The 26579-nt window shown below is 34.5% G+C and overlaps 1 protein-coding gene across 2 annotated transcripts in view; it reads left to right on the top strand.

The window, feature by feature from the left end:
• The window catches only part of LOC106871918 (hypoxanthine-guanine phosphoribosyltransferase), a 45211-nt gene extending 26709 nt beyond the window's left edge, over nt 1-18502 (top strand). For both annotated transcript variants that reach the window (XM_014918674.2, XM_014918675.2), the window contains exons 4-8: nt 2475-2540; nt 6332-6432; nt 12003-12049; nt 14381-14457; nt 17786-18502. In XM_014918674.2, coding sequence (XP_014774160.1) covers nt 2475-2540; nt 6332-6432; nt 12003-12049; nt 14381-14457; nt 17786-17839 — 345 coding nt within the window. In that variant the 3' untranslated portion in view covers nt 17840-18502. The remainder of the gene's footprint in view (nt 1-2474; nt 2541-6331; nt 6433-12002; nt 12050-14380; nt 14458-17785) is intronic.
• Nucleotides 18503-26579: the final 8077 nt, after the last annotated feature.

The following is a 26579-nucleotide window of genomic DNA, read 5'->3' as shown; positions in this document are numbered from 1 at the left end:
CCTCCATTCTCACCACATGTCCATACCAGCGCAATCGTCTCTCTTGCACGCCACAACTGATGCTTCTAATGTTCAGCTTTTCTCTCAAGATACTTACACTCTGACGGGTATTCACATTGACATTACACATCCAACGGAGCATACTGCAGTTAAAATCCAGAAGTGAGAAGTAACAAATATTTAATCCTGTATGTTCTCATACACATTCAGTTACATTATCAACGCCAATTTAAAGGTGCATACTTATAGCATACACTTCACATATATGTATTAATATATATGCACACATAACAACATTAAGTTGTACTGAAGAGAACTTTTCCTCAAAAAATTTTCAGGACTGTACATATTCATTTCTAACTTACAAGGTGAAAGCAACTCAATTTACAAGATTAGCAGGATGAAAAAAATTCTTATGTAACCAAAGAACTCTTTATAAGTGTGTGTGTGTGTGTGTGTACAAACACACACACACACACACATATGAAAGCTCAAAGAGGCAGCCAGTAATTAGAGGCTAAGAGTTCTACTTGAAGCATCTGATGAGAGAGAAGAGGAGATACAGACTTAAATTGTAGAGGAAAACTGGGAGTTTCTACTGGACAACTTGCTAATGGCCATGGGCCAGATGTGTAGTTGGAGCAAGGTTTCAGTTTGTGGCACAGGTGGAGTTAATGTCTGCTTCAGGTGATACTTTTATGAGAATGGCACATTTGGGTTTGCTGTATATACCTATGTAGAGGGCAGGAAGAAGCACCAGACTCAATGGGTATCCTGGGCTGCCCACACTCTAGCTTTATCACTGGCCTCAGACAGACAAAATCTGACATGGTGGTGGAATAGTATTGTAGATAGGGTTATAAATGATGAGACAAGCTTTGGCAAACTGGATGAAAGTAGATGACAGGAGTAAAAGTTTGACATCCGGTAGAATTGCACATGCTTTTTTAGTGCAAGGATCAGATTTGTAAGGTGTTCTAAATAGCAAGACAGTGTACTAGAGACAATTAAGCTGTTATCAGAGAGGAGTTTAATCACACACTGATGATGAAAAGAAAGAGGTATGAAACTGCTTTTATGAGGAGCTGCTGAATGTGACAATTGCATGGGAGAGCCAGAGTTTACTTCCAAGTAGACCAAAGAGAGGGAATTGGCCATTCAGGTTGACAGTAGTATGGTAGATAAGTAAGGTAAGAATGTGATGGCAAGGAAAGCATCTAGCCCATTGAAAATAGTTGCTGAAATCCTTAAAATATTAAGTGAGGTAGGTTTTGGTTTAATCACCTGAATAGTCAGTCAGGTAATACCAGTGACTGTTGTAGCAGCATTATTGCAAACTGTTATAAAATCGGAGATCTCTGGACAGATGAAACTACAGAGACATTAAACTGTTGGAACAGGTCATGAAAGTTACAGAAAGAGTTTTCAAAATTGATTTGGAACAGGATTAACCAAGATGGGATACTGCTTAGTTTATCTTCATAATGAGACAGCTGCAAGAAAAAGATTTAGCTAGAAGTAATCCTCTGTACCTGATATTTGTTGATTTGGAAAAGGCTTTAGACAAGGTACCTTGCTTTGTCATCTGGTGGGCACTTAGGAGTTATGGGTAGATGAATGACTAGTGAGGGCTGTACAAGATATGTACAGAGATGCAGCCAGCAAGGTGAGAGTTAATGAATGTTCAGTAATGAATTTAGCATGCAGGTAGGGTTCCGTCAGAGTTCAGTCCTCAGACCTCTCCTTTTTATTATAATCCTCCAAGTCATAACAGAGTTCAAAAGTGGATGTCACTGGGAACTTCTGTATGCTAATGACCTTGTTTTACAGTGGAATCTGTGGAGGATTTGGAGAAAAAATTCCAAACATGGAAGCAAAACCTGGAATTGAAGGATCTTATGGTAAACTTAACCAAGACTAAAGCTAGACTGATGCCATTAGGAAAATCAATCCTACCACTTCATTCCTCTCTTTCTCACTAACACCTGATACTAATCACCGACTCCTTTCTCCTTTTCTTTCCATACACTTTCTTCTCCGTTACTCTCTCTGCTATGATGCTGTCCCAACTATACATTTGCTCCCCTTATAATTTTAGCCTCTCTCTCATCTCCCCCAGAATCATCATTCTCTCTCTCTCTCTCTCTCTTTCTCTCTCTCTCTCTCTCTCTCTTTCTCTCTCTCTCTCTCTCTCTCTCTCTCTCTCTCTCTCTCTCTCTCTCTCTCTCTCTCTCTCTCTCTCTCTCTCTCTCTCCCTCTGTCTTTTACTCTTTTTTAGTCATAGAAGCCTCTTTGTGCCCTTTAGTCTTGGACTTAATACAATGATCTCACTAGTGTTGATGCCACAAAAAAGAAAAAAAAGCATCCAGTACACTCTAAGTGTACAGAATGTTGCTGGTTACATGAATCCTCTACATTTCTATAGTTTTACTTCAAGAAATAATAATTTGCTTACTTTTCACAATCTCTTTCAGAATGACAAATCTCAAGGTTCCATTCAAGTTATTGGTGGTGACCGACTGGAAAATTTAAAAGGCAAAGTAAGTGGAGAATCTTTTCTTTTTTACAGAAAACAACTTTGAATGTAAAAAATTATTTTCATTTCTTTTATCAAAATTATTTCCAGTTAAAGTCTGGAAAAGTGGAAACTTTTTCATGTGTCACAGATAAGAAGTTAATAGAAGTTTGACAGTGCACTGAATTTTAACAATCAGTGACTCCTAGAACTTCAAGTAATAATGATCTAAGAAAATATTCCTGAAAATAAAGGAGGAAATGATGGTACTAAAAGCTAAGATATTAGGTCTTATACTGTAAAAACCCATGTAATTTATGTACTTTTTATTGCAAAAACAAAAATAAACTTTAGCGGGTGCATAAATTACATGAGTAGATCATTTCCAGAATTTTTTTAGAAATTTTTTTTGTTGGAAAATGACATACAAATGTAAATATTTGTATGGGAAGTTGACTCATTTAATGTCAGAATACAGAGAAAATATAATGAAGTTGACTTTTATTTATGCTGGGTGGTATAATACTTACTTTTACTGTATAAATTTATTAAAACTATTAAATGATTAACTGCTTTTTGAAGTTTGACATTCATGCTGGTAATCAAGGTCCGAGTCATATTTTACATTGCTTGTAGTTTCTACCCATAGGAATGGAGTCCAGCAATTTCCTTAAATAGATCAGTTTTTCTCCTCTTAGGGAGTCTAGCTTGCATTTGCACCAGGAAGCTATTTGCTCGCTTTCTCTACGTTACGGCACAATGAAACTTCTCACTGCTGATATCGCCACTATCAGGTCTTACTGCATCTAACGTCGACAACATCATAATTCATCCTTGTGCATGTAAACTCACTAAGTGAATATGGCTTAGCGTTCCTACAGAAACCTTCATTTACCTTATATGATGTTTAATGTCATTTCACATTCATACTGAATTATGCAGCAATCTTACATTCTCTTCAAAGAACACTTGTAATATATGTATTACCAGTTCTTTTTGTTTCATCAATTTTTGCTATTCTTGTTTATGTTTCCTCATAGAAGTGTATATTCTAACAAGTCGCTTCTTAAATTTCACACCTTTCTTGTTCAATAGCTGTTTATTTTGGTTGGTTACCAAACTATCAGTTTGGTCTTCCAGCTAAAACAGTAATGACAAATTTTTAAGTTTGCTTGACATTTTATAAGTGTGAAAGGGATTAAAATTTCAATACTCTGTATCAAAGGTTCCGACAAGAATAGGCAGAAAATCAGAGCTTGAGACAAGAAGACACTTTCAACCAATCAGAATTCTGTTTACATAATCAGTTTGATCAGTCACCTTCCTGTGTTGGTTGAGTACAGTGTCATCCAAGCTGATGTTTATTGGTAATTAAACTTATTTTGCAAGACTTGTGCATATTTATCAGCTTTGTTTTTGTTGATAATTCTTATCAACCACTTTTCTTGTGATCGTGATTTGAGAAGACATACAGAAGTATGTTAAAGATCAGACATAATCTCTTGTGGGCAAGAAATATAGAATAATGTTTATTATAAACAACACAAACACCTCATAATTTAATATCTTTCAATGTGATACCTGTTAAACAGAAATTATTTTTATTTAATGAAAATTTAATAAAATCTAATCATAAGTAAGTGAAATTATGCTAAATACAACTAAATTGAAAACCTTTTTCCCCTGGCCATATTGGCAATTCTGGAAACTTTTGGTTGAGAATTTTACACGAGTAGAAGCTTTTTTTAACAATTTTTATCTTGAAAATCACCTGCATAAATTACACAGGTGCACAAATTACATGGGTTTTTACAGTAATTTTAAGTTAAATTTATTTCCCCATTGTTAGACATGTTTAAAGCAGAATATTGGAAATGAATGACAGTGACATTCATTTACAACTATGATGCACTGTCAAGAAAAAGGAGACACAAAATCACACACTCACTCTCATGCATGCATGTATGTTACATACATACAGATGTGTGTGTGATAGTGAGTACATGTATATTTGTCTCTTCTTGTCTTGACATTGCATGAAGCAAAAGGTACAAATTTGCAAATGTCCTGTAACATGAGAATCAAAGGTGTGCAAGACAGTGTAGGAGAGATAACTGAGAAATCATTGGTGAGAAGTATATTCAGAATGATGCTGGCATGCTCACCATGGATTTGGAAGAAAAGAAAATGACATGGAAATGCTATTTGGAGAGGCTGGCTGAATATAAAGAATTTTTAGGATAAAGCAGGCCTATACAGAGGGACCAGCAGTTCAAGTTTACAGCAATGTGGTAGATAAGGCAATTAAGGATGTGAAGTATGAGAAACTTGTGGCTCCATCTGGAATATTTGCACAGATGTTCAAAATATTTGGTGAGTTAGCCTACATAATTAACACGCTAATAGCTAACCCAGTTATATAAGGTGTCATGTCCTATAACAGACATTGCAGTATAGTTGTAAACTACTACAAAATCAAAGGAGATGCCTTAACGAGAGGAAACTACAGAGGAATCAAACTACTGGATTAGATTATGAAAGTCATGGAGAGAGTCATAGCTAAATTAACCCATGATATAAAACTCAGGTGTGATGCCATTTGGCTTTGTGCCCAAAATAAGTACCACATGTGCAATCTTCCTTGTGAGGAGACTGCAAGAGAAATACCTAAATAAGATTAAACCACTATTCCTGGCATTCATTGTCTTTGAGAAAGTACTTGACATGTTGCCATGTTCAGTAGTTTGGTGGTCACTAAAGAAACTAGGCATAGGTGAATGGCTTGTGAGGGCTGTACAAGCAATGTGCAAAGATGCAGTAAGTAAGAGTCAACACTTTCAGTGATAAATTAACATGAAAATAAGAGTCCATCACAGAGAAGTTTAAAATTGGTTGTCCATGGGAACTCCTATATGTTGATGATCAAGTTTTCATAGCAGAATCTTTAGTGGAATTAAAGAAGGAAATGGAAGCTAAACCTACAATCATGAGGTCTTAAGGTAAACTTAGCAAAGTAAGCAGGAAAGAAGACAGGACCGTAGTATCTTCAAGGTCTTGCTTGATATGCAGAAAAAGTGTAGGCATAAACTCCATACACTATACTCAATATAAGCTATGGACACACAAGAGGTGTAGTGGAAGGATGCACTATATACTATGAGCACACTCGAAATAGATTCTCTTAAATGCATTGATGACTCACTAGTATTAGATGATAGCTTTTATTTTCTTGGAGACATAATAAGCCGGAGAGATAGTTACTCCAAAGTATAGTAGCCATGATAAAAAGAGGATGGAAAAGTTCAGGAAGCTGCTACCACTAACAACAAGCATCTCATTCAGTTTAATGTTAAATTAACATAAAAATGAACATTCTCATCTTTTGAACAGTCACAGTTACGTCAATGGACATGTTTTGATTTTCTTGGACCTTTTCATTGATCAATAGACAGAGGTTCTTCCATTTGTGAGAACAAGAGAGAAATAATAAAGAAATTTTTAGATATATTTTATTGTATATATTTTCAGATATAAAGAAATATTTTCTTCAACCCATCATTTTCTGTCGTTGACTATTAATATTAACTTTCTTTTGTAAGATGAAAATGTAGCATTGGAAGGGTGGTGATGAATTTGTCCTTGCATTTTTTATTTTTCTAAAGAAACTGCTTGCATTACATATGCTTGATATAAAATCCAATATATGTGTCTTCCTTATTTCCAGTTTCATCGCTATTATTTCTTTCTATATTTGTCATTCAACTATTTCTTACACTTTAACGATCATCAGTAGTTTATTAAGTCTCTATTTGGCAGTGTGTTCTCGTAGTAGAAGATATTATAGATACTGGAGGAACTATGATCAAACTAAAGGAATTGCTTGCAAAGCATGAACCAAAGTGTGTTAAAGTAGCCAGGTAAATATTTTTATTTTCAAAAATGCTTTTGTAAATTTTAGTTATCATTTCAATTTCCTTTTCCAAAACAATTCTACTGATCCCAGAATGAATAGATTACACGATGATGATGATGATGATGAAATCTGCATGATTTTTGATGTTTAAATGTCTACATAACTTTTTAGGGTAATTTTTAATGCTGATTTCAGATCTGTTATTAGTTTTTCTCCATTAGGTCTAGTTTTTCTGTAATAAAGCTTTGTGTTTTTTTCTGTATTATGGTATCAGAGAATCAGATGACAGCGAGTATCTGATTTATTTTGTTCAACAAAATAGATTGCTCTAAACCAATGCTCACCTCATATTAATAAAAGTAAAATCGCAGCCAATCAAACAGTTGTTGGCAACTCTGACAGATGATGTGACCTTGAAATGCTGTGCACATGATTGCTAACTGATGCTTTAGTGTTGTTTTAGTAGTTCCAGAAATCAGTTGTGATATTTACTTATAAACTCCATTTAAAATATATACATATAGATGTAAGTGCGTGAACAATCCAGTCATATTCTGCTACATTTGTGGCAGATATGTTGTCATTAAGCAGAGACAAAATATAACTCATCTTGTAACAAGTCTATACTTCACTTATTTTGGTGTTCAACTCAGTTATGAAAACAAACCTTGGGCTGACACTCTGGAAAGCCAGTAAGAAAAATGAAATACTCTTTGGAATACCAATGGCATGGTGAGAGCCAAGTAACCACGTAAAGTCGATGCAAAAAATAAACATAGTATTCCCTTGGTTATATGGCCTATTGCACATGGAGTTATTATTCGAGTTCCTCTCCCCCCATTTGCTTTGAAGAATGTTACATCAGATTGTAATGAAGAAGACAAATGTGAAGAAGGTGATGACTGCCCTCCTGACAAAATCAAAAGTCTGCAGGAAGGGCTCACTGATTTAGTGAGAGATTTGAACCTACCAAAGGATGCAGTGGAACTAATTGGTTCTAGGCTAAAAATGAAAAACCTTTTGTTACTGGGAACCTTCTCTTGATGCCTTCACAGGAAACACGAGTTGTTACCATTCTTTGCTGAGGATGAATCTGATGTGTTGCTATAATATTCCAAACCTGCTTAACTATTTTGAGATTGAAAGCAATCCTTCAGAACAGAGGCTACAAATTGATTCCTCCAAAAAGCATTTGAAGGCTGTCTTGATACACAGTGGAAGTAAGTATTCATCCATTCCAGTGACACATTCTGTACAATTAAAGGAGACATATAAAAATTTTTTTGTTAAATATAAAGTATGCAGAATACCACTGACAAGTGTGCAGAGATTTCAAAATTATAGGCATGCTTTTAGGCCAGCAGGCAGGTTACACGAAATTGCCTTGTATCTATAGTGAATGGGACAGCAGAGCTAAAGAAAAGCACTGAATGGTTAAAAACTAGCCACAAAGAAGTTTGTTACCTGGATCCAAAAACATTCATAAGTCCTTGATTGAACCTACAAAAGTATTGCTATCACCTTTGCACATCAAATTGAGTTTGATGAAACAGTTCATTAAATCTCTGGCTGCAGATGGACCATGCTTGCAGTATCTCTCAAAAAGATTCCCAAATATAACCAGTGAGAAAATTAAAGCAGGAATATTTGTTGGTTCAGATTATGAGAAATCCATAAACGAATTTCAAAACTTTCTTCTCTCACACCTCAACTAGTTCCTGGAGTACCTTGGCAATCTAAGTGAAGAGCACAGTGAGAGATTTCACTAGGATATTAAAGAAATAGAGCCGAGGTTCCAGGGTGGGGGAGGAATGTAAACATGATGGCAGATTACTGCTGGACCCTAAAGAGAGACTGCAAGCAACTACCAAAAGCTGGAAGGAAATGTAAAGGAAGTTTGAAAAGGAGTAAAATTACTTTAAAGCCATGGTAAGTGCATTAAAAATATGTTAGTCAATATGTAGGCCTAGATTCTATTCATATCTTTTTTTATTATTGTTCTAGTCATTTGTTTTTAATTTCATCATACTTTTGTCTAAAAGTCTGCTACAAAAGGAATGAATGACAAGAAAAATTATCATATCTTTGGCAGCCTTTAGTGCAAATTTTGTATGTGATAGGCAAAAGCTGAAAACATATTTGAAATCAACATTAAAAGATAGTTCAGAATCACCTATAAATAGACAATCATCATTTATTTTATTTAAAAATGAAGACTTGTGATCAAAGCATGTGGTTGAGTAGTTAAAAGTTAGGGAGTTCACCAATTTCATTATATGCTTATTAAAAAAATAAAATTATTAACAAATTGATAAATCACAGAGGTTTTATAAAGCCAACAATTAACTCCTGCATAAACCTCCTTGGATTGAATGATGCATGACAGGCAACATTCAAAAGACCTGGTAGCTATAGTATACAACTTGTTAAACTTTGATATATAGGTTTTAGTATCCTGTCTGAAGTCAGTGAGGCACAAGCAGCAAATGGGAACTGACACTATACAAGACAGTAGTTTAATAACCCACCAATTCAACCATTTTGCATGTACACATTGTGTGTATGCAAGTTGTCCTACCCCATAGTTATGTTCATTCTTACTTACCAAGTGAATGGTTGTGTTGGAAAGACAATTTCTTGAAGGAAGCATTTCTACTAGAATTATTGTTACATCGATTGACTTTCTATTGTTGATTATCATTTTACATATGCTTTAAGCTTCTCAATAACTCTCACACTCTGTCTCTTTGCCTTCAATCTTTATGTGCCTGATATCATCATCATCATCATCATCATCATCATCATTGTTTAACATCCACTTTATATGTTGGCATGGGCTGGACAGTTTGACATCAAGCTGGCTACACTCCAATTGTCTGTTGTGGCATGGTTTCTGTGGCTGGATGCCTTTCCTAATGCCAACCACTTAACAGCATGGGTGTTTTATGCAGCACCAGCACAGGTGCATTTACGCAGCACCAGCACAGGTGCATTTACCAGTATGGGTGCATTTACACCCCACCAGCACGTGTGTGTTTATGCAGCACCAATGCGGGTGCATTTATGCAGCACCAGCATGGGTGCATTTATACAACACTTGCATGTGTGTTTACACAGCACTGGCATGGGTGCTTTTTAAGTGACACCAGCACCTGAAGGACAAGCCTGTATGTGTGGAAGACAGTGATTTTACTTAGCTTGACACATCCTATCAAGTACAGCAAATCCCTACATCTGGTCCCTTGTCATTTCCTCAGTGAAGCCTGGCATCCAAAAATCCTTTCTCACTACTTCGTCCCATGTCTTCCTGGGTCTACCCCTTCTACAGGTGCCCTCCACAATTAGAGCTCAGCACTTCTTTATGCAGCTGTCCTCATCCATATGCATCATATGATCAAGCAAGTGCAGTCTTCTCTCTTGCACACAACATCTGATGCCTCTTATATACCCAGTTTTCCTCTTAAATCATTTACACTCTGTCGTGCATGCACACTGACATTACCTATCCAGCAGGGTATGCTAGCTTCATTTCTTTCAAACCTTCACAAGTCCTCTAATTAAAGCCCATGTTTCACCGCCATGTTACATAGCTGTACGTGCATATGCATCCTACAATCTGCCTTTCAATCTAAGGGAGAGGCCCTCAGTTACCAACAAAAGTAGAAGCTCTCTGAACTTTGGCTAGCAACTACACTTTCAGAACTTCCTCTACTACTTCTAATGATCTCCCTTGAGCATTTGAGGGAGTCTGTTATCTATGCATTTTTAGTGCTTTTTGTACCTGCACATTTGCCACACACAAAGACTATATTCTTTGTTAATCTTCCTGTGATACTGTTACACCTCTTATGCATCCAAAGCTTGCACTGGGTACAATGTATGGAGTTTCTGCCAACACTCTTCTTACATATCGAGCAGGGCCATCTCCCAGAAGGGACTTGTGATTTGTCTGTTTTCCTACTTACTAGGACTTCAGTTTTTGCTAATTTAGCTCTAAGGCCCTTAGATTTCAGGCCTTGTTACCACACCTGAAATTTCTTCTCTAGGTCAGGTAGTGATTCAGCAATAAGAACAAGATCATTAGCATAGAGGAACTCTCAGGGACAGCTGGTTTTGAATTCTTCTTTTAAGGCCTGGAGGACTAAGATAAACAATAGGGGCTTAGAACTGAGCCTTGGTGAACTCCTACCTGCACACCAAATTCATTGCTATACTCATTGGGTTTTTTTATTGTGTTTCCTTAATTTCTTAACATGTTGCATAAAACTTTCTGTTTTAACATATACCAAATATTAATTTTTAAAAAATGCATAGCTCAGAACCTGAAGACTAGAATTGCTACAATCTAATCCTTTTTCATTTTCAGCATATATTCAGTTAACGCACAACTTCAATAGCTCTAATGAAACATACAAGTGTGAAAGTATCCTCCAACAGTGATTTGACAATGTAGTGTCTTGTAACATTATCAAATGTAAGAAAAGTAATGTCAAAACTCAGAGCTATAGCCTCCATAAGTGTTCAGGTTCAATATGACTTCCCGTAACCTTTTGTAGCAAACTTATATAATGCACATAAAACAACAGGTGATGTTTATTCTCACCTAAACCCCATAAATTCTATCCCCTCTTGTATTTTTCTAAGCTAGAAAGACTGGGATGCTTTTACATTTTGCTGGTGCAATTGTTTTTACAGTTAAGTGCACTTATTTGCACTAATCAGCTGACAATAAAATAGTAGCTTTTGTGTATACCTAGATCACCCTGGTTGAACTAACTTTTGATGAAAAACATTTTTATGACTTTTATCTTTTTTTTTTTTCTTTTCTTTTTCCATACGGTATGTTCAGTGTGTCTTTCCTGCTTGAAAATAGTAAGGAATGATTTTAGGGTGCTTTGCCTGCTATTTTTAGCAACTCAAGTGTCTATATTAAGGTTCCCAAATCGGTTGTTAATCGAATAAACTAGAACTCAATGAATTTGTGCTTTGACCAAGGGTCAAATATAGTGCATTATGTTCATTTTAATCACAGATTTATTTGTCTTCTTTGAGAATTTGGATAATGGTATCTCTTCTTTAAAACATCTTGTATACTTGTATAATATACCTTTCCTTGACATTGGGTCTCCAGCTTCCTAACAAAAGCAATGATACCTATGTCTGTCTAGTTGTGAATGACTTATTCTAACTGAAATATTACATTGCTTGCTCAGTATAGATAGCTTTTGCAAATGAAATAAAAAGATTCTAATAAACTTTTTCTGTTCCCGTCAACAAATTTATTGAACAACTTAAAGCTGTTCAATAAATCTTTTCACAAATGGACAGTCAAGATGCCATCAATTTACACTTGTTTCCATTGATTTCATTTTTCCAATTTTATTACTATGAAAACATTGAACAATATCACTTCTATTCCATCATCGTCATCGTATTTTTTATTTATTTATTTAATCTTTTGTTTAAATTATAACTTAATTTAAACTTTAATTTCTTTATTCTGAAGTTGTTAAATGACTGATCATAGCAATTCTTTCTTTCTTTCTTTTTTTGTGTGTGTGTTAATACTTCAAGCTTGTTGGTGAAGCGAAGTGCTCGCAATTGTGGATATAAACCTGACTGTGAGTAATTCACTCCATTATCTTTTGTAATGAATTTTTTTCATAGTCAGTAAAAATCACTTTCTTACCTTCATGAGTTCTGGATTTTCCTTCTCTTTCTTCTAACCTGACTTCAAGTTAGAAAGAGAAGGAGCTCAGACTATAAAAGACTATTAACGTGATTTAGCACAGTTAATTGAAATAAGTAGGAATGTGTTTGATTAGATTTATAAAATGATATAATGTTGAAAAATAGACTGTTTGTCTGAAATTATATTTACTATGGGCGTAGGAGTGACTGTGTGGTAAGTAGCTTGCTTACGAACCACATGGTTCCAGGCTCAGTCCCACTGCGTGGCACCTTGGGCAAGTGTCTTCTACTATAGCCTCGGGCCAACCAAAGCCTTGTGAGTGGATTTGGTAGACGGAAACTGAAAGAATCCCGTCGTATATATGTATATATATATGTATGTGTGTGTGTATATGTTTGTGTGTCTGTGTTTGTCCCCCCAACATCGCTTGACAACTGATGCTAGTGTGTTTACATCCCCGTAACTTAGCAGTTTGGCAAAAGAGACCGATAGAACAAGTACTAGGCTTACAAAGAATAAGTCCTGGGGTCGATTTGCTTGACTAAAGGCGGTGCTTCAGCATGGCCACAGTCACATGACTGAAACAAGTAAAAAGAGTAAAAGAGTATTTAATAATGAAGTTCAAGACTTATGAGTTAAGGATGATAATTAAAACTAATAGCTATACAATGAAAGAATAAATAAATACTTTATAGGAAAATATTTTAGTGTGTATAAAGGAATTTCACAACAATTCTTTTGGGAGATAGGATGAAGACTCCTTTCGGTCATGAGTAACCATGGGATTGCACCTACAAAGTTACCCTCCAAGGCACAAGTCCAAGCAAGGTTGTTTACCCATGTATACCAACCTCCCCTCTCCATGCCACCAATGTTATTCAAGAGAAAGGCAAAGGTCGATACAGTTTGGTACCAGTAGCAACTCATTTCTACAGCTGAGTGAACTGGAGCAACGTGTCTTGCTCAAGAACACAACACACAGCCCAGTCTGGGAATCAAACTCATTGTGAGCCCAGTACTGCAACAAATTACTAGTGGATTAATAGTACTTTGAATTAATGTTATGCTGCAAAATATATATATGTTTGACCAAACATTATATATAGTCAGTGTAAACACCTTGATTTTATATATAATATCTTAAAAGATATTATGTATAAAGATAAGGTGCTTTGTATCTGTTTATACATTGTATTGGCAAAAAATTATTAGCTATAGCTTGTAATACAGTATAGCATTGAAACATAACACTGTTAACACGTTGTTAATTAATCAATTGAACAGTTGTCACTTAAGCCACTTAGTAATTGCGTACTTATTATAATTGTTTCTGTGGCCCTGTTAAGGAGGTGACTCAGTTACTGATGAAATGTTAACCCAAGATTGAAACTAGTCTGATTGATTGCTCATTCCTGTCCACAAAGGTATTGTCTACAAGAAAAGACAAGGTGTTTACTAAAAATCTACAGATATAGTTTGTACAACATAAAAAAGATTTAACATCCCTCAAACTTTCTTGGAACTGCATATTACAATTCCTTATTTTCCAACAGTTCTTAATTTGGAATTATAATCAAGTATTATAATAATGCAATTGATGTTTGATTTGATTTGATTATAGGTCAATGTTCAAGAAAATTGTAGTTCTGGAGAAGAAGGACTGAGTGTGTTTGTATGGGGAAAGTAATGTGTGTTTGTATGGGGAAAGTACAAAAACAATTTTTTTTTTTTTTCACTTTTCTCTTCTAACTTTAAATTAAAATCTAGAACCAGTCAACAAAAAGGCCAGTGAGGCTTGACTTGATAACATTCGAAGTTGTCTGATACTTTGACTTCAAATTTATAGCACTTAATAATTCAATAGGCCTAAGTTTTCAAAAATGCTAAATTTTATAGGAAAGAGTTTTTGATGATTGTTTAAATTCAAGCAATTAATCTAAGTTTATGTTTCTGAATTGATACTTAGCTTCAGACTAATGTGCATGGACTGTAAATATTTGTAAATTATGAGATTTAGTAAATTAAATTTCTCTTTAGTTATTTAGTTAGAGATAATTATAAATGAAATACTATCATATTATTTTCAGTGTTTATATTTTCATTAATGTTTTGTTATATTAGTGATAATTGCAAAGATTAATCCCCTTCCTCATTTTTTGTTTTCATTACATCAGGTTACCTGTCTGTAGTATACAGTATCCATATGAAAAATCTTTGTCTCAAAATGTTTTATTTATTTATTTGTAATTATGTCTTACAGTTACAGGCTTTGAAATCCCTGATGAGTTTGTTGTTGGATATGCTCTTGATTATAATGAGCATTTTAGAGATCTGAGTGTAAGTATTGCTAATATATTAATAGTTCAGTCGTTCTGAATTCTATTATGCTTTTGAAATTTTTTTAATATTGAAATCAATATGGATTATTTTTCTATTGCAGTGAAGTGAAATATGCATTCGTATGTTTGTGTGAGAGAGAATAAAAATTCTATTTTGTTTGACAAAGTCTTTTTTGACAGGGTCCACACTCTTTTATGTTTAAAATTGTCTGTGAGAATTAATAATGTAGTGTGGTTCTTCCCATAAATAATTTAAGTTTCTGTAGAATATATTGTCAGATTTCCATTGAAAGAGGTGTGTACTAATATACAATACTGACCAACATTGAAAACAAACTGGCCGAATGGAGAATTGTTTCATCAGAATAGGTATAGGAGGAATTAGTGATGTGTTCAGCCAATGAGAAATTTTGAATTCAAGTGTTGTAATCCAGAAAAGGAATTTGTTTAAGGAGTTTGTGTACCACCTTTTATGTAAAGCATATGATTATTTATGTGTCGCATAAGAGAAGGTGAATAAGTTAATAAAGGATAATATTTATGCCCTTTGCAAATCCTCCCAAACAAGTAAGAATGATGCAATTGATGTTTGATTTGATTTGTAGGTCAATGTTCAAGAGAATTGCAGTTCCAGAGAAGGACTGCGTGTGTGTTTGTATGGGGAAAGTGAGGCAGTTAGATACTCACACTTATCTCTGATCTCCATATAGACACCCTCTAATCTCAATTTTATTAAATTACAACTGTCTCAACACCTATGACATCCTATCACCAGTATTCAGTCATGACTACCTACTCTGACAGCCAATTAATTATTACTGGCAACAAATGTCCTTCACCCTTTGACAAATAGTAAGCAGGTGATCAAAACCATATTCTGAGGTATGACTCTCATATACCTCACATAACCAAAGCTTATCACTCAAATCCCAAACTAGTTAACTTAAATACATTGTAGCAGTACACATTGGTAGAAGGGATGTGTGACTTTTTTTCCAAAGTGTTGAAAAAATATCTCACCTCTGCCAAGTGTCTCTTATTTATTATCACAACTCTTGCAAAAATACCATTCAAAGGCATCTTTTACTTTACCCTTCATAAAGCAAAAATAGTCTTCATGCATTGCACTGCCTGCAAGTTCTCCCTGCACTAAAATAGTAACTGGACCATTTGATGCCTTACCAAAAGAATTTCTACCAATGTTGCACACAGCCAAACATCCGTTCACAACAAGGAAAAGCTAAGGGAAATATTCATTGGCAACAATTAACAGAAATTTATTACTTGATGGTCCTTAAAAATCAATTTGTATGCAATCAAAAGAGTGCATACATCTAATGAACTGATGTGGGTTTTGAATAATAGTATCAGGGGACTCTGTAAATGTCTTGCATGTCATCCACTAAAATGAAAGATTTGGAAACAAAATGTGCCAATTAACCTTGTCATGCTAAGCTGGCAGAGAATTGGGGAGTTTTAAAAGATTTGTAACAGAATAGTATGATTTCTGATCCTCTGTATAATACTTTCTCATTGATTCCTGATCAGTTATTAAGGGAAATTGTCTGCCTCAGATAGAAAAGCCTTTTTAATAAGAGGTTATATTTTTTCAGAAAAGTGAGAAACTCATTGAGAAAAATAAGCAAACACAAGTTATTTGAGATAAGGATTGTTTATTAGCAGGTTCAGGCATTTTTTTTTACTTAAATAGGAGTGACTCATGACACAATTCAATAACAATTGATAACTTAGAATGCAGACAGATTTAGTTGATAATTTACATTCATTGTTGTTCAGTGACATGAATTCTGTCAGCAACTTTCTATGATTTAAATAGATTTTTTAAAAATTATGTTCCTCTGTGGTATTACCATGTATATTGCTGTATATGCTTTCCAACTCATTTTCACAAATATCATTATCTACAATTCAGAGGAAATACAATACTACTTATTTGTACAATTGAAATGGAGATTTAATGCCATAATAGCCTGTGCCACATTAATCAATAATACTAAATTCCTTGTAAAATGTTTTGTTAACCAAGTCATCTGAGTAAGGTGAGTTTATTAATAGTTTAGGAGTAATCTACTATTTTCCTTTTGCTGTTACTGTTAACAAATGACTTGGCTTAATAATGTCTTCTCAGAACATTCTGTTTATTTCTGATCAAATAAAGTTGGCATCAGATAATTTAAACTTCCAGGTTTAATATCTGGTAAAAGGGTAGAGATAAATCTAGGTAGATTAATTTTAAATGAGTCCAGATCTCCAATTCCATTTTTTGGTGGGGGCACCAAATTGAATTTTGGTATTCTTTCTAATCACTTGCTGTGTGTGGAAGAAGGAGCAGAACCCGCGACTTAGGCAAGCCCTCCAAGAGAGGTGACATTGATGCCATTAGTATTCCACTTGAGCTATTGCAGGTCAACATCTGCAAGATAATAGTTAGTGTAAGGATGCACCAAAGGTTAAAAGAGGTGGAGAGGCAAGTGGATTTTTGTTGGGCCACTCAACTGATTGGAACTCCATCACAAAAGGACACACTTAAGTCTCTGGTACACACCTATGTACCAGAGGCTGACCAATCAGTTGAGTGACCCTTCTCTGGATGTGATCTAGGGTGTTAGCTGTTGGAGGATGAAATATTTTCTGGACCTAAAAAGAAAAGCTTGTCACTTTTCTTAGTTATGCTAAGTATGTGTTTCATCAGAAGAAATTCTCTGTAATGATGAGCCCAGCATTTGGATTGATTATAAGGGCTCTAGTTGAATGCCTCTTGTAATTATAGGAATGTAGTGTGGTAGTGTTTTCTTGATACAAATGTTTGCTCAGAAAAGAAATATCAAGAATAGCCTCTGAGCTGCAGATATATAGCACATAGAAGTGTTTGCCAAACAGGCAAGCTTTTACTTCTAAGTTTTGTTCACAATATTTCTTGGTGTAGTCAATCAATATTATATCAGTTTTTAGCCAGCAACAAGTTAGTTTTCTAATTAGAACCTCTTGTGTTTAATAAATGTGTGCTGCAAATATTGTTGGTTGTTTTTCTATTAATTCTGTCCTTCAGCAGATGAAAATGAAATTAAAAAAAACTTTTCAAAATTGGTTGAATTTTATTTATTCATTGTAATTACAATTATTCTGTTAAATTCTTAGCTTATACTGCATGCATGTTCTTTTGTTGAATATCATATTTCACTGAACCAATAAAATTTGATACTTTTATTAACAATAAAAGATGTTTTTACTGAATATTGTTTTGAATATTATATTAAAAATATGCTGAATTAAACATTCATATATATTATATTTTATATTTATAGCATATTTGTGTGATTAATGAAAATGGAAAGAAAAAATATGCTGTGGCATCCTAAAAATCTGAGGCAGCCTTTCTCAGAGGTGAAATAAATTTGACTTTTTTTTTGGCCAAAAGACATTTAACATCTAGTGACAAAATATATTAAACTTTTATTTTTCCAATTACTTTCCTGATTTTATGTTTTTTTAATAAATTTTTGAGAAATATTGTTAATTTAATCTATATTCTTCTATATTATCTAATTATATCTGAGTAATGATCTCGGTTACTCTTATTATTTAGTTTCTCATTTTACATTGTTTATTAGTTAAGAGAAAAAACTGCATTTAGTGAGATTGTAACATTACATTTTTTTCATTCATTAAATTAATTTTCTTCATATAACACTTTTTATTTTCATGCAGCCATTTGTGACTCTAACAAAAAAATATTTTGAGTTGATACTGATCCTCATGTAATGAAATCTTGGTTTCAAAATAAACTGCACAACCGTTTGTGTTTGTTAATTTGGTATTCATTTATATTAGTTAAAAATCAGATGTCTTCCTTGAGTTGTAGATTGTTCAATAGTTTGTAGTGGACAGGTATAAAGATGATGGAAATTGAAACCAATTGTTGTAATTTCAGAAAATATTTGAAATAAATATCAGCAAAACATATTCTTACAAATACACTTTGTTGAAATAAATGGTAATAAAATTTTTATTCTTTTCTGACAGTCTTGTATTTTGTTTTGATTCCATAAATTTGATATCTCATGTAATTTCAGCAGAAATAAAATCTTTATTACCAATTTTGGAAAGTGGATTCTAGCCCATTAAAATCTACAAAAGTCTTTTCAGAATTAAATTTTTTTTTTTAATTCTTGAACACAATAAGTCATGATTATTTAAATTGTATTCTTTAAAACTCATTAATGTTATAGAATAGAATCTATTCTATTAACCAAATTCATTTTAGTTTTGTAATTAACAAATTGTTGTTGGCACTTTCTCAAATCATTTCCACTAACCACTAACATTTCTAGAAAGGACATCTCACTGAAAGCTCTTTTGTTAAAGAGGTGCAAGCGTGGCTATGTAGTAAGAAGCTTGCTTCCCAACCACATGATTCCAGGTTCAGTCCCACTACGTAGCACTTTGGGCAAGTGTCTTCTACTATAGCCTCAAGCCGACCAAAGCCTTGCAAGTGGAATTGGTAGAGAAACTGAAAGAAGCCCATTGTATATATGTGTATGTATTTATCCCCCCGTCACCACTTGACAACCAGTGTTGGTGCGTTTACGTCTCCATAACTTAGCAGTTCAGCTAAAGAGATTGATAAAATAAGTACTAGGCTTAAGAAATAAGTCCTGGGGTTGATTTGTTCAACTACAACCCTTCAAGGTGGTGCTTCAGCATAGCCACAGTCAAATGACTGAAACAAATGAAAGAATAAATGTTCTAATTTGGAGATTTATATATTCCACATTTGAATAGGAAAATAGATTTAACAAACAAATCATTTTACCTTTATAATGGTTGTATTTAAAGTGAACAAACTGAAATCTACTGTTACCCCAATGATTTTGCTCTTTTTCTTTTAAAGAAATTACATGATTTAAAGGCTATTTTATGAATATTAATTATTGGCTTGACTATTGCTATAATTTTGATCAGGATAAAATAACTTATAGTGATTGAAATATAATTCTCATACCAAACTGATTACAGGTTTCTTTGAATGTTATTTTAACTTTTTTTTTTTTTTTTTGGCATAAGGTATGTGAAATTTTTTATCTATTCTGTGTGCATGCACCTACTTGCCTACACATTTGTTATTATTAGTATTACTCTCAGTCTTTCATCACTTGACACAAAAGACAGGTCAAAACTTATGTACATGTCTTAAGACAGTCTAGATACATTTTACTATCCCACAGTCTCTAAAGAGGTTAGAGTCCCCTTTATTTCTTATTCATTTTTATTTGGAATTATTACCTCCTCCATGAATTAGCTATAGTGTTACTTAGATGAGGTGGGGGGCATCAGAGGTTAGAAATTGTCAGCTGCTTTAGTGGATAGTGCCTATGAAAGAGGGAGATATAGGATGATGTGGCAAAAAGATACAGAAATTACAAGTGATGACAACAATTAACAACATGTTGCGTTGGGCAAGCATAGCATAGAGTATGCTAACAAGAGGAGTGGTTGGGGTGCTCTTTCTATACCTACCATCTGCTCCTCCTTCCTCTTCTTTGGTCCCCTTTAACTTCTTTTACAGCATTCACTTCCTGTCTCACTATCCTCTGTCCCCATGAAACTTCTCATTATCACTTTCTCATACCCCATCCACCCATGTTCATCTTTATAGTACTGGATTCCTCTTTCTACTCTATTTCTCACTGACCCTTGATGCTACCCTTTCCCTGCCCCTTCCATTCTTCTGTCTCTCAACAGTGGCTCCTCTGTTATTTTCATCATCTCTCCTATTCTCCTTTCTACTGTGATTCTTTAGTCTTGCCAGTACAAGGCAACCTCACTAGTGCTGGTACCACCAAAAGGCATCTAGTATTTTTTGTTAAATAGTTGATATTAGAAAGGACATCCAACTGCAGGAACCATGTCAAATCTGAGACATTGGAGCATGATGCAGTTCTCTGACTTGGAATTCAGCTGAGCTGCCTAACCCTTTTCAGCATGAAAGGTAGATATAAAATGATGATATATTTCCACTTGCAAAGTTTTGATCAGCTCAGTCTATGTTAGAAAGCATTTGCACAATGGGACCAGTTGCAAAGTAATCTTAAATACACAGCCTGCTCACATAAGATGTATTGATTTTCAGAAAAGAGAAAAAGAATTTTTTGTTTTTGGAGGGTGGGGGATCTGGGCTGGTATGAGTTGGATAAGTTACTTGTTCACATTCCTTTATCAGCTTGCACACACAACCAGAGAGAAAATCTGGTTGTCTTATTGTGTATTTTTTTCCGTAGGTTTTTTTGGCTGCCTTTGCAATCACTTGAAATGTGGATTGGCTTTAAAGAAGGTTCCTCTTTCAATACTAGAGTCTCATCTCTGTTCCTTCCTTGTTAAAATAGATTTAGTTTAGCTTTTGCTGTTGTGTTTAATTTGAGAAGATATTTATTATGTTCTACAACAGTGGTTCTCAATATTTTTCCATTCTTAACTTCCTAAACCTAATCTATCTCAGATAAAACTGTAAAAGTTTACAAAGACTGTCAAAAATCAATTTTAATAGTGCATACTTTATTTACAAAGGAATTGTTAGAAACAAAATATTCTAATAATGTGCTTGAATCTTGCTTCTGCTGTCTGATTGCCCTGTAACTTAATGAGTTTTTCATGTACTGTAATGTCAACATCAGCTGCATTTGTCCCAGATGGATCCACCACCAAACTGGGAATGCTTGACTTATGTAAGTCATGGTTTCATAGGGAGTAAAATAGGTATATATGCTGTAAGATAAACATGTAAAACTAATTTCACTATATGCAGTATTCAGATGTTACCAAATATATTGAGAAAAATTGTTAAATGTTATTATTTCTGTATAATTGGCTGGTGTCTTTTAATGAACTATTTTTATGTTTGTACTAATTTCAATTAGTACAAAGAATAAAATATGAGGGTTAATACTTGTAACACGGAAAAATGTGAGATGGCCTGTGATTAATAATCTGTTCCTAGATCATCATTTTATATGATATCAATATGATGCTTCCTTGCTTGAATTTGCTGAAGATGAGGTATCAGGGTAGAGCTTCAAGGCACAAAAAGGTGGATAAAGATCTTGGATGGGTAGGTTTGTGAGAGTGAAAGAGTAACATGTTTAAAGAGGAATGGAAAATAAAAGCAGCAGTGTAGTCAGTGGTGAATATCAGTTTTTTGCCAGCAGGAAGGTGAAGGAAATAGTGGGTGAAAAAGGAGATAAAACTAGATAAATGAGAAATAGTGAGGGTGAAAGGGGTGCATAGATACAGTCTAGAGGTGGAAAAAAGAAGTGATAAAGGTATTGGGGATGATTGGTGGCAACATATGAAAGGATGTACATGGTAAAGGGACATTCAATGGAAAATAAAGTAGTAAGGGCAGAGATTGAAAATGTGGAATGGTTAACAAATGGAAGTGGTTTTAAGAAGAGAGATAACAGGTATCACAAAAGTAGATATGGAATATGTGCAATTCTACTATCATATAATTACAGCACTTGAGTAAATAGTGCTCTAGTTAGATGATTGATGGAAAGATGGGTGTTAGGAAGGTGAATTGTGGGGAAGGCTTGACAGACAGATTGAGTATGGGGATATAGGCATAAACAATATGCTTTTAGGACCATTTTTTGTTTGAGATGCATTGGTTTTTTTCAAGTGAAGCTAATTGCCTATCATCTCTTCGATAAGGCCCAACATCCTGAAGTTAGTCTTTACTACCTCAGCTCTTGTCTTCCTAGGTTTCTCTCTTTCACAGGACCTATCCACTTTCAGTGATTGGCTTGTCTTTACACAGCTGTCCCCATCCATACACATCACATGACCACACCAGTACATTTCTCACTTGCACGCTACATCTGATAATTTTTATGCCCAATTTTTTCTCTATGTTTGCACTTCAGTGTACATGTTCACTGATGTTGCAAGCTACTTTCATTTATTTCTAGTTTTCAAATGTTCTCTGCATTACAGCCTACATTTCACTTTCATGTAGTATTGCTATTCATATGGAAGCTTCATACAATCTATTTTTCACTCTGAAGAAGAGACTTTTTGTGATCAACAGAGGTAATAGGTGTCTGAACTTTTTCCATCTGGTTCTTATTCTAAGAACTAAACTTTCAAAATGTTCTTTTATACTGCTTATTAGATTACAGAAATTACTTCTAAGGTCTCTTCTGATTATTTGAGAAAATTTATTTCTCGTTGTGTTCTTAGTTTATATTCACCTGTGCATTTTCCACAAAGACTAGTCTCTCTCTCTCTCTCTGTTAATCTTCTTGTGATTTCACTGCACCACGTATATGTCCATAGTTTGCACTGGGTACATTGTATGGAATTTCAGACATATTGACACTCTAAATACCATTGATCTCTTTCTCATTTCCTAACCCAGCTTCTGCCATCATCATCTCTACACCAAGCAGGTCATCTGATGACTTCTTTAGCAAAGTAGTTAAGGCAGAAAACAGACTACAAAGTTTGTAGTAAGTCACCCACCTCTACAAACTGGATAGTTTTCACTCTACATTACCAGCCCTAAATATCTATCATCCAAATTGTGAAAACTGCTTCTGGGCAGTTCATTGCTTTCCCAAACTGAAGCCAGATGGCTAAGAACAAATGTTCTTCATGAAAGCAACATGGGTTACTTAAGATCTATCATGCCATCCTTTGCACATGTTTAGCAGTACATTACTGACTGCAATTCTGAAATTTAGGATTCCTCCGTATCCTGAGTATGATGGTTGTGAACTGATAGCAAAGATCTTGGAAATTTGTAGTGCTAAATTATTATTTCTTCAACCCACTTGTAGATTGCATTAAGGTTTTGCAGTATTAGTGGAGGTTCTTTATTACTTTAAATGCATTAGTTTCATCAGCAAAGCTAATGAGTGATTGTTTGTATAAATGGGGTTTGTCAGATAGAGCCACCACAAACTGCACTGGGCTGTCTGTAGGTGCTGTTGTTGAAGTTAAAAAAGTTATTTTGTATAACCAGAAAAAAATCATTTCATCTGTGCATCAAGGAACTTAATTTATGTCTTCAAATGTGGCAGGTGTAGTGGTGACTACATAGTTCAAATGAGCTTGAATTTGAGGGACAGAATAACAGTTCACAGGCAACAGATTTGGGACCCCACAATGAGGAAAATTCCTGTAAGTAAACACCTAGATCAATGTCCCACAAACAAAAATCCAAAACACCAGATTTTTCCTCTTTATCAATGCACTGGAAACACTTCAGCCCAAGTCCAATTAAATAAGGAAAATATGTTTATCAAAAAATATAAATCACAACTGAAGATCCTATAAAACACAAGAATTTATTCACGGAAGACAGCCAAGGACAACATATATAAATCAAAAGTTTAAGTAACAGGCTTCCTCAGGGATTCAAAACCCTAACTTCAAACTACTGTACCACAACACACCTTCTCAAACACCAGTTGCCCATGTCACCCCAGACTGAACCAATGAGATTGTTTTCTGGTAAAATCCTGGAACCTTAGGAAAAGACAAATAAACATTGAGTTAACCAAACTAGTGGCCTTTTAAGGGAATTAAACAATCAGAATGCTAGATGACTATCAGGAAAAAGCAAGTTACCAAGCAGAAAATCAACCAACCAGAGCATTAGACTTCTACTGATCAAGAACAAGAAATCAAAATGTTCAACACACACACAAGTGACATACCAGGATGTCAACAAACCAGAACAGTGGACTTGGCCAAAACAAAAATATTTGACCAAAACATCCATGAAACCAAGTGACATCATTAAATTTGGCACCCTGATAATTCTGCACATGACAATTTGGCACCGACAATACAGCACAAAGACAATTCAGTGTATCGTGTTTATGTGCATATGAAATTTAATTTAATTTATTTTGTTTTCAAAATTTCTAAACTTTTCAACTTTGTGGTAATGTTTTAGGTTAACACTAACAACCATTGAATAAGTGGTAGTGTTTTCAATTGTTAATAGTTCAAAAACCATTTTTCTATTTATAAGAGTTTACTATTTCATTACTGGTGCATCTGAATGATGTTCCAAGAAGAATGATCCAAGATAAAATAAATTAAATGTCATATACATATAAACATGATGCACTGAATTGTCTTTGCGCAAAATTGTCCTTGCACTGAACTGTCATGTGGAATTGTCAGTATACGATTAAATTTACAAGTCAGAACTTGATCCTTTACTGTGAAAACATTATATAAGCAGTGCAAGTAAGGCTATGTAGCAAGAAGCTTGCTACATAGAAAGCTGATATACCCTCCAGCTTTCATCAGGTGTCTTGGGGAAATTTTTGAACCTGGGTTCTCATTCCTAAGGTATTTTTCGATGTTGTTGTTATTGTTAATTATTATTATTATTAATATCATTATTGTTATTATTATTATTATTGAGGTCACTGCCTGGAATCGAACTTGGAATCTTGGGGTTAGTAGCCCACACTCTTAACCACTACACCATATGCCTGTGGGCAATTATGGAATGAATCTTAGGGCTTATAAATCTAATATTTTCCTATCCTTCCTCAATACCAGTTCCCATATGCTATTCATTTCTGCACTCGGTCTGCCTAGGAGATTGTTGTGTCCTAGCATATGTGCCCCTGTGGGATGAAGTTAAAATAATAGACAGAGAACACCACTGGAAAATACAAAAAACTAAAAGCAGCAGCACATAATAATAATAGTAATAATGATAATAATAATAATAACAACATCGAAAAATACCTTAGGAATAAGAATCCAGGTTCGAAATTTCCCCAAGACACCTGATGAAGGCTGGAGGGTATATCAGCCGAAACATATTAACAACAAACAAGATGGGGACAAATATCTGTCAAATGTAAATAATGGACTAGTAACTATTGTGGCTACTAGTGTAAAACAGCAACTACAGTACACATAACACATCAGACCAGTGGGAGGAACCTACTTTACAACACGTGTAGGACAGTTTACCAGGAGCTGCCCAGGTTCCATGTCTGTTTCGGCATGGTCTCTACGGCTGGATGCCCTTCCTAATACCAACCACATTACAGAGTGTACTGGGTACTTTTATGCAGCACCAACATAGGTGTGTTTACATGGTACTGGTACAGGTGTTTTTTTTTATGCTGACTATGACAATATGCTAAATGGTTTAGCATCGATGTCTGTCACTCCAACAAAGGACCTGGTGTGAGTTGTTTCACTTCACTGTGACTTATTTTCAGGTATCTTTTATTTTACACCAGGCACATAGAGAATATATTCTCTTGCGCTAAAAACCACAACCGACCCATGAACTAACAACACTCACTCTATATATGTGTGTTCGATTTTATTTATATACTTTGAGCTACTTCTAATTCATATTTGAAGTTTTTCTGTGGCATGAAACGGGACATGATAGCAGATGGTGTTTAAACTTTTTAGCATATAGTTATAGTTGGCAATATGGCTTGCAGTGGGCCTTGTTAGGTATGTGACATTGATAAGTCAAAGCAATGACCAAACATTGATGTCTTTCACTCCAAGAAAGGACCTGATGTGAGTTGTCTTGCTTGACTGTGACTTACTTTCGGGTGCTTTTTACACCAGGCGCATAAAGAATATATTCTCTTATGCCTAAAAACCACAACCGATCCATGAACTAACAACACATACCCTGTGTATATGTGTTCAATTTTGTTAATGATATTGTACATTTTTCTTATATTCTGTATAATGTCTGCCTACCTGTGAATTTTTTTCTTCTCATTTTAGTGAGAGGGAGGGGAAAAAGAGAGAGAAAAAAAACTAAAATTTTTTTCATACAAATTTAATTTCAATTTTTATTTATTTATAACTGTTTTTGTTTGTTTTCGTTTCAATCTTTGCTTCTAATTGTTCGTTTTGCTGTGGTTTTTTGTTGTTTTTTTGTTGTTTTTTTTTTCTTTCTTCATAACTTTCACTCTCCTGGGCTTAGTAGGAATCAATAGTTGAACAGACAAATTGATTTACAGCATTCACTTATGTTCCTTCAATGTTCACAGTACAAATCCCAATCTTGCCAGGCACAACTTTAATATTCATCTC

Source organism: Octopus bimaculoides, chromosome 9 (genome assembly GCF_001194135.2).
Source record: "Octopus bimaculoides isolate UCB-OBI-ISO-001 chromosome 9, ASM119413v2, whole genome shotgun sequence".
NCBI classification, from domain to species: Eukaryota; Metazoa; Mollusca; class Cephalopoda; order Octopoda; family Octopodidae; genus Octopus; species Octopus bimaculoides.
Note: the sequence above shows the minus strand (reverse complement) of the source record. Positions and strands in the feature narration are given on the sequence as shown.